This window comes from Gobius niger, assembly GCF_951799975.1.
Source record: "Gobius niger genome assembly, chromosome: 2".
Taxonomy (NCBI): domain Eukaryota; kingdom Metazoa; phylum Chordata; class Actinopteri; order Gobiiformes; family Gobiidae; genus Gobius; species Gobius niger.
Window position 1 is genome coordinate 31,009,657 of NC_136853.1, and position 12,242 is coordinate 31,021,898.

General features: G+C 40.1%; 1 protein-coding gene across 1 annotated transcript in view; it reads right to left on the reverse strand.

Annotated features, from left to right (window-relative positions):
• Positions 1 to 1,314: 1,314 nt before the first annotated feature.
• ppp1r12a (protein phosphatase 1, regulatory subunit 12A) overlaps positions 1,315 to 12,242 on the reverse strand; it is a 48,253-nt gene continuing 37,325 nt past the window's right edge. The window contains exons 14-26 of the mRNA XM_079582480.1: positions 11,799 to 11,963; positions 11,145 to 11,318; positions 10,290 to 10,380; positions 9,143 to 9,325; positions 8,901 to 9,069; positions 8,150 to 8,271; positions 8,006 to 8,071; positions 6,343 to 6,359; positions 6,154 to 6,253; positions 5,968 to 6,072; positions 5,843 to 5,890; positions 4,493 to 4,543; positions 1,315 to 2,869 (exon numbers count right to left, since the gene is read on the reverse strand). Coding sequence (XP_079438606.1) covers positions 2,783 to 2,869; positions 4,493 to 4,543; positions 5,843 to 5,890; positions 5,968 to 6,072; positions 6,154 to 6,253; positions 6,343 to 6,359; positions 8,006 to 8,071; positions 8,150 to 8,271; positions 8,901 to 9,069; positions 9,143 to 9,325; positions 10,290 to 10,380; positions 11,145 to 11,318; positions 11,799 to 11,963 — 1,378 coding nt within the window. The 3' untranslated portion in view covers positions 1,315 to 2,782. The remainder of the gene's footprint in view (positions 2,870 to 4,492; positions 4,544 to 5,842; positions 5,891 to 5,967; positions 6,073 to 6,153; positions 6,254 to 6,342; positions 6,360 to 8,005; positions 8,072 to 8,149; positions 8,272 to 8,900; positions 9,070 to 9,142; positions 9,326 to 10,289; positions 10,381 to 11,144; positions 11,319 to 11,798; positions 11,964 to 12,242) is intronic.

A 12,242-nucleotide genomic window follows, 5' to 3' on the forward strand; every position in this document is an offset into this window, starting at 1 on the left:
AAAAATATGGCCTCTACAAAAGCCATTGTTAATATTAATACAATCATCAAATATGGACAAGCAATTTCTATCCTGTGAAGAGACAACAAGCCCCATCTGGAAATATGACTAGAACTTTAAGCTTTAGCTCTCACCAGAGGTTACATTTACTTAAGTACATGTACTTGAGGAAGTAATTGCACTTTTCCAAGTATATTTTTCATACAGTGCTTTTTACTTCTACTTGAGCAATACTAATATTATCTGTACTCTTACTTAAGTAAAATAAAAAGGTAACGAGTGCCCCTGAGAGTAAATCTTTTAGAGAAAAATAGAGAAAAATATATAGTTGATAACATTTATTTTATTTACGTTTTTTATGGTATTCCCATTGAAAATATTATAATTTTATTTCATGTTTTGTTTCTCATAATTTATGCCACCACTGAAAATCAGACTTTTATGCTGAATCAGAATCAGAATCGTTTTTATTGCCATGGTTTGAGAATAGGTCCACAAACTAGAATTTTTTCTCAGTGCTGACGTGCAACATAAAACATAAAATGTATAACACAGAATCTAGATTAAAAAAATAAGCTATAAAACTTTAAACTGTAAGGCTATGGGGGCATGCTCGTCAGTCCGCACAGTAGTCAAGTACTTTTATACTCTTACATGAGTAAATATTTAGGCTACTACATTTCACTTCAAATAGAGTAATAATTTTACTCTACAAAATAGTAAATATATAAATAAATACTAAAATTATTTAAAAGTAACATTACTTTTACTTGAGTAAATATTTTGGCAACTCTACCCACCTCTGGCTCTACCACAAGATTTTATGTATATATATATATATATATATATATATATATATATATAAAGATTTTTCAGAGGTTGAAGACCTACAGGTATTTAAAACAATACCATACAGTTGAAATATTGGTAAACCCCCTAAAAACACAGATCAGATACAGATCATCTCCATAATTCTATATTAGCTATATTCTATAAATAAAAATATTATATTAATTAATATATAGTGAAAACACATTAACAGGTCTTCAGACTTGGAGGGCAAAACAATCTGAAGGAACAGACTTTTTATGGTAATTTGTAAAATGTGGCGCCATCTGCTGGAGTGTCAGTACAGCAGAATAATTCAATTTGGCCAATGACCATATTTTAGCTACCTAAATATATATTTATATATCTATTTTTTTTGCCGGTCTGACAAATGGCATTTATTGAAATGGTCAAAATGTCATTTAACCCAAAGCTTGAAAATGGCAACTTGCTAAATATAAGAAACAATGTGGGCGACATGGGATCTTTACAATGTACAACTTTATTTTAATGAACTCTTCAGTGGTTGTAATCACAGCACAGCTTGCATGTTATAAGCCACACATCTATTTTACAGGATGAAAAACAAAACAAAAACAAATCAAGTTTAAACCAAAGTAGATGGTCATCCATCGCCAGTGACATTTCTCTTCTTTTACCAAAATATCCTTAAAAAGGCCACAGAAATGCATAAAATGTTTTAGATGTGTGGAATATTGGTGGCATCTACTTCATCCTGACATCAGGACTCCTCACATGGCATTGACAGTGCATGAAGACTTGTAAAATAGGCCGAGTTGGCAACATGGCTATATTACTACAGCTTTAAAAATGTAAGAATGAACCACATTCTTCCAACATACTGATTGAACACAGAAGAGAAAGTGAAATGTAGAAGAGCCCTCATCTCACAACTATGTGAACAGTTACTTAATCCAGACGTCATTAACATTGCCAGCCATCCCTTCACGAGAGGCTCTTCTGTTCGTCTCTAAATAAAAATAATTAAAACACACATCTGTCCTCTGAATTCGTATACTTTAATAGTAACAGACAGGAAGCTAAATGCATGCCATGTGCTGATCTCAAACAAATACATACAGGTATATACAGCATCACTCAGTACCTGCTAAAACAAGTGAAAAGAGTATAACTGACTACACAACAAACTTAAAACAAAAACAAGGGAGGAGAGGACAATGGCTGAAGAGCGAAAATCTACTTGTGGTGGACTCATCATTAAAGCATAAAAAGAAATGCATATTGCACATACAGTGAAAGCTTAAATTCCACCAGTTCCACCTCAAACTGCTAAAGCAAGAAAATAGTTTTCCCTCTCAGAGGAAGTCATCTACAGGACAGCAAGTTTTAGCATGAGTGCAATGGTTGGGACCAGAGGGGAGACGGGGCTTCCTGTGGTGGGCACAGGAGCTGACGAAAGGGCAGAGGTGGCACTTAGATAGGGAGACAAAAGGGGAAACTGCACAGCAAAACAAAGCTTACAAAGAGGGAACAAAAACATTAGAAATAAAAAAGATTGTGGCACAAATAAAATCAGGTGTCGAATAATATCTGTTCTTCAGTGAGAGCCGAGAGAAGAGGATGATGCAAGAGTTTTAAATTTTTATGTACAACTAAGGCTTATTGGTTAAATTGTTTTTAAGTTTCCCCGCCCACAATGCTTTGATGCTCATCACACGACCCTTTTCCTTTGTAAACTCTTCTTCTTACGGACAGTGGATAAATGTAGTCAGATTTGAGGCAATGGATGAAAGGAGGCTGCAGCGCGGAGCAAAGGGAGCTAAAGTGTAATGAGTGTAGTGAGAAGTTTATGAGGGGAAAAAAAAGGAGTCTTGTCTCTGATGTCTGTTGCAATTAATATCTAAATATGCAATTCCATTAGTCACTGCCAAGGGGACAAGGGGTGCAGACAACGGGGTGGGAGGGTCCTGCTCTACTTGGAAAGCTTGCTAATGACTCGAATGAGCGCTCCATTCTCGTCCTTTAGTCTCTGGTTGTCTGCTTTCAAGTCTGGGAGCATCTGCAAAGGAAAAAAAAAATGGGGATCAGGGCAGGGAGACAGACAAACGCAGCTTAGACACGTCTGAACAGACAGTGGTGTTTAACCAGTCAGGCCGGTTGTGCAACTGTTAATTACAGTCTATTTGAGCAACACCATGTTTTAATTGGCCTCCTTTGTAAAAATCACATCCTTATGCCATTGTCAGGGGGGAGCAGAAAGGGCAGACAAGGCCATATGCCAAAGTTCCTATGAAAGCCATGCACAGTCAAATTGGCTGCTAAAAAAGGAAAAAAAAACAAGAGGATCTTTGACATTATGAAAGATTATTTCCGAATTATTAGAGAGCAGATTGATCCCCCCAAATAAGAGTTTTATTTAATGTGGTACTAAAGTCTGTAGAACATTTTTATGGCTGATAGATTCAGTGAATCCTATGGTATTAGTGAAAAAATAAAAAATAAAACGTACTGCATTCACCAATCATACAATACATTTATGTGGCTTTAATTTTGATGGAAACAAACTCCCAGAGGTTTCCAGGCCCAGGAGTGGATGTCTACCAGAGATCTATAAACACTACAATGATTAAATGTAATTTTATTCTTTTCAGAAGCAAACGGCAAACCAAGCAACTTGAAATAACACGTTTGTGCATGCACTCAGCACAATTATGCTGATGTGAAATTAAGTAAATCAAGTTCTAAGAATAATGGGCCAGGAGTTCATGAAGCAACTACATGCAAAGAAGGCAGACAAAGTCAAACTGAAAACTTCTCAAAACTACAGACGACACTTTCTTTTACAGTCCCTTCCCTGCATCATGCGAGTCTCCAGGAGGAAACGCTTATATTTGAAAAGAGTATTCACTATTATATAGTTGTTGTGAGGAACTTCCCTCACAGATGGGAACAGTAAAAGGAAAGTGTCAAAAAAGACCCCATTTGGAAAGCCCTGAAGAGGTCAAGCAGTCAAAAAGGGAAAACCTGTGACACCTGCCTGTGTGTGTGCGGGGCAGTGCGAGTATGGGGCATGAGAAGAAGAATGGGGGTTGGGAGGGGGGAGGAGAGAAGACCAAGAGGAGATGGTGGTGGACAGACGTGGTTTAGAGGTCGACGGTGGGTAGCTGGCTGCAGGCGGACTGCGAGAGCTTGGCCACCACACGGGACAGTGCCCGGTTCTCAGCCTGCAGCCGCTCCTTGACCTGCCGCAGAGCCTGAACCTGCTTTACCTGGGGGAGGTTCTACATGGAGAGGGGAATAACCACAAGACAGGGTGATGGAACGACAACAGAGGGCAACAGAGTGGAAATAGGACATATGGATGACGTACAGGACAGGAGAGAACCCCAGATAAGAAAGGAAAATAGGGACCAGAGGAGGAAAAGGAACAGAAAAGAGTGTTAGAAAGTGGGGACAGACTCTGCCAAATAAAGAACAACACAGTGTGTTTTGGCTGAAGACGTGCACATAGAGATTCTGATATGACCAACACACAGATCACCAATTAAACCAAAACCATTTAAATTCAATTTAAATCATATCTTGTAAGTCTAAAGTAAAACCATATTTCTTTTTAAAGTATCAAATAACCAGCATTACGCCTTGATATGCACCATAACATTATGTTTGAATGTGGTAGTACCTTAAGTTCCTCCTCCATTTCAGAAATTTTCCTTTCTAGAGCTCTTCTTTCCTGTTTGTTGGAGGGGGAGAAAAAATGATTAAGCAAGTGCCATTTAAAAACAAAACGACAAGAAGAAAACAACACTGGTTCATGGGAGGTGAGTGTGTAGGGAGAGCACACAGTTGAACACACACACACGCAGTCATGTGAGGTGTGAGCAGGCAACAACCAGTTCAGACCTATGGATGATGTGATACAGAAGATATTAAGTTAGAATGGCAAAGTAATGATAATGAGTATAGTTGTAAATAGGATTAGCAAGAATTAGACTCGGAGTGAGTAATAAAATGGGAATGTCAATTTAAAAGAATGAGTGGTTAAAAATGATCTTTTTTTTGGTGTTAAAATTACGTCAAAGAAGAGTTAAGTAACTTGTTTACCTTAAAAAATCCCTCTGGGGGTAATACAAGTGTTGATGGGATGATTGGGGGGTCTTTCATCTCCCCCTGGTGTCTCTGGCCAGAAAACCACCCTTGCAACTTTCCCTGCCATCGGAGGCGCAACACACACTAATAGAATCATGAAGAAGAAGCTACCAGGCAAACGGGCAAAGCTAACAGCGGGCTCGCGCCACTTTAGCAGTATTTACACTCAAGTTTAAGTGAAAAAAAATAATCTTTAGCCTGTTAGCCTGTTCTTCGTGATTAGTGTGTATCGGGTCTCCGGGTCGGAGCAGGGAAAGCTGCAAGCGTGGTTTTCTGACACCAGGGGGAGATGAAAGACCCCCCAATCACACCATTAACACTTGCATTACCCCCAGAGGGACTACGAAAAGGATTTATTAAGTAGTACTGCTTTAATAATTAGTAATATAGACCATTATTCGTTATTATGCTAAATTAATATGAATTATAAAGGAGTTGAGGAAGCGCAAAATTGCATGCCCATACATTCAACAGCTGACACACACAAACAATGGTATCAAGTGAACATACACACAGGAACAAAGAGTCCACTGTATTTTGGTGAACACACTGCCTCAGAGGCTTAAACCAGTGAGAGAAGACGGAAGTGTCCAGGGCAGAAGGGACGGAGCGCAGCACCCTACGCCCAGCGACAAGGGCATGTGTGACATGGCAGCCAACAGCAAAGATAGTCTCATTAAAAAAAAAAACTCAAACTGAAGTCATACCCAGATGATATTGGGATCTGCTTGTTACCTTCAGACATAAACCCAGTGGGAGTGTTACACTAACTTACTGATATCAAAGTCTCACTTTTTCTCAACAGATTAAAACATACAGTATGTACAGTCTAAAACGTATTTCTCTCATATGAGTAACGTAGCTGACTCATGTGGTCATTTACCCTTTTCTCAATCTCCAGCTGTGAGCGGTCCGCGTATCGTTCCTGCCTCTGCAATAACAAGAAAAAGTTGTCAACAGGGACATTATCAAAGCTGACGCAACATATCCTGGGCCTTGTAGTGTTACCTGTGTGGCTTTCTCTAGTTGTAGCTTCAAATCTGTCAACTCCAAGTCTGTGTCTCGTAACTGGGCCTTTAACTTCTCGTTCTCAGCTAAGATCTGCTCATACAGCTGTGAAATACAACAACAAACGGTCTCAATCAACTCATCCCTTTCATATCAACATAATATTCGATTAGGTTTGGCATTTGCCTTTTTATAGTCAGTGGCGTCGTCTTTTTCCTGCCTCGAGTATGGTCTTCGACTCTCGTAGCGGCTATAAAGAGCATCATTGCGGTCTATAGATGACGTGCTACTCTCATTCCTGAAACCGTATATTTATATTCATGTTATTTACAAACTGCTCACATCAAAAAATGTGTTCAAAGGGGATAAACTTACCTTGACAGTCTTTCACTCTGCAAGAAAGAAAATGCATAACAGGTGAGAAAATAAAGTTTGTTTTCTTTAAGTGACCTTCTATGTCATAAAATACAGCTGAAATGTCAATAGCATCTGCAATGCAAAGGAATTGCTTTAGGCATCAGACGGTCTGACTCACTTCCTGTGCAGCCACGAAGCTCGTTCCACTAAACTATCACAGGTCAAGGTATTTTTACTTAGATAAAGGTATAGTGTATTCTCTTAACCCCCACCTGAACCGAGCACATTTTCTCCAGTTTGGCATTACCCAAATCTTAAAGCTCCTTGAAAATAAAGAGTCAAAATGGCAACAAAAAAGAGTGACAAAACCGTGCCAGAAAAGCGAAAATGATACAACAAAAAAGTGACTTATGAGCAACAAAAACTTGACGAAACCACAAAAAAAAAGCAACAAAAATGTGACAGAATGAGGCGATAACGCAACAAAAAAGTTGAGATCAGTTTTGTAGGTCTGGGCTTTCAAATGAGGCGTTACTCTGACCTTTAGGCTATAAACTCCAGTCGAGAAGCCTTTAGATTTTGGTAAAGCTGAATCGGAGAAAATGCCCTCGATCAAGGCGGGGGGATAAGAGGTTAAAGGCACTATACCTGATTTTCTAGTGGTAAAAAGAAAATAGCTTTGTCCTCCTTTAGTAGATTGTAACTCAGACATTTGTGGGAAAAACACTGCACATCTAAATTACAAAGCATTTGTCTCGCATTTTATGATAACAGACTAGCTTTGTAGCATTTTTCTGAAAGTGACACTGAAAAGTGACCCTACAAGGTGTGAAATGTGCCTTTAATCTTGTCCCTGTGAAGAATTTGGATGCTGAATATGTTGAAAATCAACTACTAACATCTTAATTTAGTGGCTTCCTCTTGAGAGATTTGTCAGCTTAAAAAGAACACACTTCCCATTTAAAAAACGTAAATAAGCAAAATCATCAACATTGATAGCGCAGCGGTTAGCGAACGAATTTCCCTACGGGGATTATCTCTTAACTTTCCCCTGAACCAATCCCATTTTCTCCAGTTCAGCTTTACCCAAAACTAAAAGCTTCTCAACTGGAGCTTGCAGCCGTTAGGCCAGGGTTACGCCTCATTTGAAAGACCTACGAAACCGATTCAAGATTATTTCTTTTGAACGTTGTATTATTGATGCTTTTTGGCGCTATTTCTAACAGATTTGTTGCATTTTTGTCACTTTTTCGTCACATTTTGTTGCGTGTTCTTCCTTGTTTACGTCTCTTTTTTGTTGCTTTTTTGACACTACTTTTCAAGAAGCTTTCAGATTTGGGTAAAGCCGAACTGGAGAAAATGTGCTTGGTTCAGGCTGGGGGTTAAGAGGTTAATAAAGTACACATTAAACTTAACCAAATATCTATGAGTTATGGGAAGCGCTTTGTGACCCTGCTCTGTGAAAGTCGCTATATAAATAAATTTTACTTTACTTACTTACTAGGATATAACATCTAAATCAAAAGGTGCAAGATGCAGAAGATAAGGAAAAAAGAACCAACCGGCTCAGTACATGAGAGGAGATGCGTGAAGCCAGACCAAAGATGACAAGCTTGATCTAACCGTACAACTCGAGGGCAGCCATTTTGAAGTCAGTTTAATATCTGGTGTGTGAGGTTACCCGTGAGTCGCCTTTGGTGCTGCCCTCCTCTGAATCGGACTGCTGCTCCGGGTCATTTTCATCACCCTGCAATTAAAGACACAAGGGTCACAACAGGTGGACGGTGGGGCTGTGATCATTTGCAACAAAGAAAAAAACTCTTACATCTTGGGTCCAGAAGGAGACGCCAGTGGATCGTCGCTTCTCCCGGGGCCGCCTGCGATCCCGTATAGAGCGTGGTTGAGATTTGTCCTCCCCGTCTTTTTCCTCCTCCCTTCTCTCGGTTTCTATTGAGAAATTAGAGAAAATAATTGAAGTTATGTTTGTGCAAAATCTTTGTGCAGTCTTTAGTAAAATCAGCTTCAGTGTTTTTTGTCATCAAGTTATTCTTAAAATAGCAAAGGATATTATACATTGTTTAAATTCCTATTGTGCCATCCATGTAGGTTTATTTTCGTTTAGCCTTTTTTACTTCATAATTTTACAATGGTTTTAATTTCTCTTATAAGACTGAGACAGTGTAAGTTAACCTCTTAACCCCCACCTGAACCGAGCTTAAAAACCAACAAAAAAGTGCCAAAAAAGCAATGGAAAATCAACAAAAAAGCGACAAAAAAGGGATAAAAGAGTCACAAAAAGGCATAAAAAACGTGGCGACCAAAAAAAATATTGCCGATCACTTTTGAAGTTTTTAGCTTTCAAATAAGGCATTACACAGTTGCTCTTTTAGAAGCTTTTAGATTTGGGTAAAGCTGAACTGGAGGAATGCGCTTGTTTAAGACGGAGGCTAAGAGTTTTCCTCCTCAAAGCGTCGGTCTTAGTAAAGCAGTAGTAGTATCAGTACGTGCTCGGATGAGTATCTCCTTGGATACTGGTTGTAGTTTTGATAATTGTTGATATACTCGAGAGCTCTTGCCTTTCTCTGTATCTCTGTAGGAGCGGCTGTAGGAGGAGGTGATGCCCGTCAGACTGTTGGGCCTGTTGAGGGCGCTGGAGCTGGAGGACAGGGCTGTGCTAGAGTAGGATGAGGTGGAGGTGGCTGTAGAAAGGCTGGAGGATGAAGTCGAGGATGGGGTCCGGTAACGCTGTTGGGAGCACAGAGAGACCGTTCAGAACAAAACCTTTGCCTCTACTACTACCAGAATAACCATGCTGTACCTCGTCGAAGCTCCGGTACTTGGACCTGTAGTCGTCCTCCTTGGTTTCCAACTCTTTCTTTTCCTCCTGCTTTTCTTTGTCTTGTTTCTCCTTTTCTTCCTTCTCCTCTTCCCGGGTCTTTGTCGAGGGACGACTCCTGCCTATTGTTTTTTCAGCTTCTTGTAGATCAGTCAAAGTCACACCCTAAAACGTGAAAGTGACAATTGCATACTTTATGTCTGTTCCTTAATATATTATTATGCAAAGAAACTTCAACAAAATATACTTCAATTCATTCAATCACAGCGAGCACTCAGGAAACTAAGACATAAGCACAACACACTCGGGCCAGGGTAGTATCTCTTCCTGGTGGGAAACGCCGGCAGGCCTTTTTGAGCAGCTCTTCTCAAACTAGCCGTCTGGTATTGTGCATATTCATAAAATGAGGTCTGATAAAATATATTCTTTAGATGAAATTGGGATTCAAAAATCAGGTGTGATGTGATAAAAGTTAAATTTAACCAGTGCTGCCCATACTGTCCCGCATGTTAAAAAAAATAAGCGTGTAAGTTGTAGAATATCCAAGCTTATGAACCGTGGTAAAAATATAAATATCGTTGCCTGTAAAATCAGACTCACCGCTTTAGAGTCTGGTGACCGCAGCATCAACTCATTTCCAAGGCTGAACATACGCAAGCAGAGTAAACCAATCAGCTATGGGTTACGGGTTTTGGACATTTACCGCGGATTAGATAGAAGCTCTTTCTCTCTCCCGTGTGCCGCCCGTAGGTTGTTATTGAGGCGACTTCTGAGGTGAATCTGATTGCACGGGCTCGTTTGAGTTTTCTACTGCCGCCAACGATGGCGTGGTACCTCCGAATAAAAAAATACAGAGGGGCATCATTCTGGTCTCGCCAGGCTTGGTATATTGGGCATATGACTGATATAACAAAATACGATCATCAGCAATCAAGTTTTTTCCAAATATTTGTGATAGTTCTGGATTCCATATTGGCAAATAATTAAAAATATGGCAAATGGACTCAACTTACATAGCGCTTTTCTACCTTAATCAGGCCCAAAGCGTTTTACATCACGGAACCAGTCACCCATTCACTCTATCACTCATAGAGAGAATCAGTAGAAAATATGTTATTCAGTGGCTGACCTGTGTGGACCTTCTGGACTGTCGGGCTTGTCTGGATCGAGCTTTTCTCTGGGATTCCGATTCCTCATCTCGCACTGGTGTTAGATACGACCTAAAAGGTAAGATGTTTGGTACATTCAAATCAAGCACAGGATAAGACAAACAAGGTTGATTTGTTCTTCCAAATGTTTTAAATGTCAAAGCTTCACTCAGAGCATTGCCAGCATGTTCTACTTTAACAACATGCTCAAAAGGCTCAATTATACACCAGAGCATCATCAAAGCCGCAACACAGCTTGTTATGTTTCCCCCGCACTGTTAGCAAAGTGCCCACAGTTTAGAAATCGAGCCATGTGCACAGCATTAAGGTGCGTGTGCCTCAATATGCCTGTGAAGCCTAACAGTTAAATGACTGAAACTCCGCAAAGTACTTTTAAAAACTATTTCAAACACTTTGCAATTGTAGTGGCCAGTTCAACACATATTTAGTGTTGAATGTGTTTCATGTGGAGCCTGGCCTTGAGGAAAAGTACAGCTTCTGTCCATCTTCCTTAAAAGGAAAACGGAGCAGTCCAGACTGAGTTCTTCTTTGGCAGGTGGCTTATATCAGCACTACAACTGGGAGACATGTACTCAACCCCACTCCAACACACAAATACTTTCTGAAGCTAGCTTTTCTATCTCCACAAGACACACTTTTGCTATTAAGAAAAAATCCTGAGGTCTTTTTCCCCGATTCTAAAGATAGAATATTCCATGTTTTGAGTTTATAATAGTCATATAAAGGTCCTCATATTTTACCACAGGCTGAGAGGGATTCAAAGTAATGAAATGTACCTTAAGCCTTGGTATGAATTCTGTGTCTGCTCTGCGTACCTTCGACGTTCCGGCCCAGTGCCGGTGCCAGTGGTGTTGAAGTTGGTGGATATGTTGCTTGTGGTAGTGGTCGATGTGACTGTTGTAGTAGAGCCAGTGTTTATGGTAGGAATGACTGCAACAGACTCCTTCTCTTTGTCTTTTTCCCTGTCGGCACTCTCCTCTGACCAGTACCTTTAACACAATGAAACATTCGATTGTAAAAATGTGATTGTAAAGATACGTATACAGTTAGGTCCATTTTTCAAACTATGTTGAAAACATTTTGTGTGCAGTGACTGACGTCTGACGCACTTAAGTTCCATTTTGTTTAGATTTGAGCTTGTGTTTCATAATAATTGAGCCCCTATGAAAGAGAGAGTTTAATCTTTACGGTGGACTATGATGAGTTGTTTTTTTAATCGGGTTTAATGCTTAACCGTGGAGATGGTTCCATCAGAAAAGAAGACCTAGCAGGAACCCGATAAACAATTGATCCTAAAGTGTCATGGAGGCCACTGTGATGGACAGTAAAGGCAGTAAAGAGTGTGCACTTTAAGGCCATATCCATTACATTGCTGTAGTTGGAATAACTTTTGACAATCAGACAAAAGAACACAATCACTGTCTTTTATGGATCTACAATTAATGTTAATCCCCATTTTTGTTTATTACCTGCTGGTGAGACTGGTGGAGCCAGTGCGGGCTGAGGAGGACCCCAGACTAGAGAGCAGGCCTCGGTGGCCTGTGGGTGAGGTAACAGATGAGGTGGTGGTGGTTGTGGTGGTGGACGATGAAGTGGTGGAGCCAAAGTCCTCCTGTCTCCTTCCGAAGGAGCCACTGTACCAGAACATGTTCAGTTGAGTCAACATGGTTGTACAATCTTGGTAAACAAAGTTTGTTGTTTTATTAATGGCACTTCCAACAATGCCCAAATGCATGATGGGCCACTATTGCGCTGTAGCGAGTAGGTTGCGTTCATGTTCTAGAATCGATGGCATGCACATTTTAAACCTTCAACAAGGCAAAGTGAGTCACTTATCAATGACATTGCAGACTCCATTGCTGCTGTTGCTGTGATGGAATGCCAACTGCCATACTGTTGCTATGTTATGACAT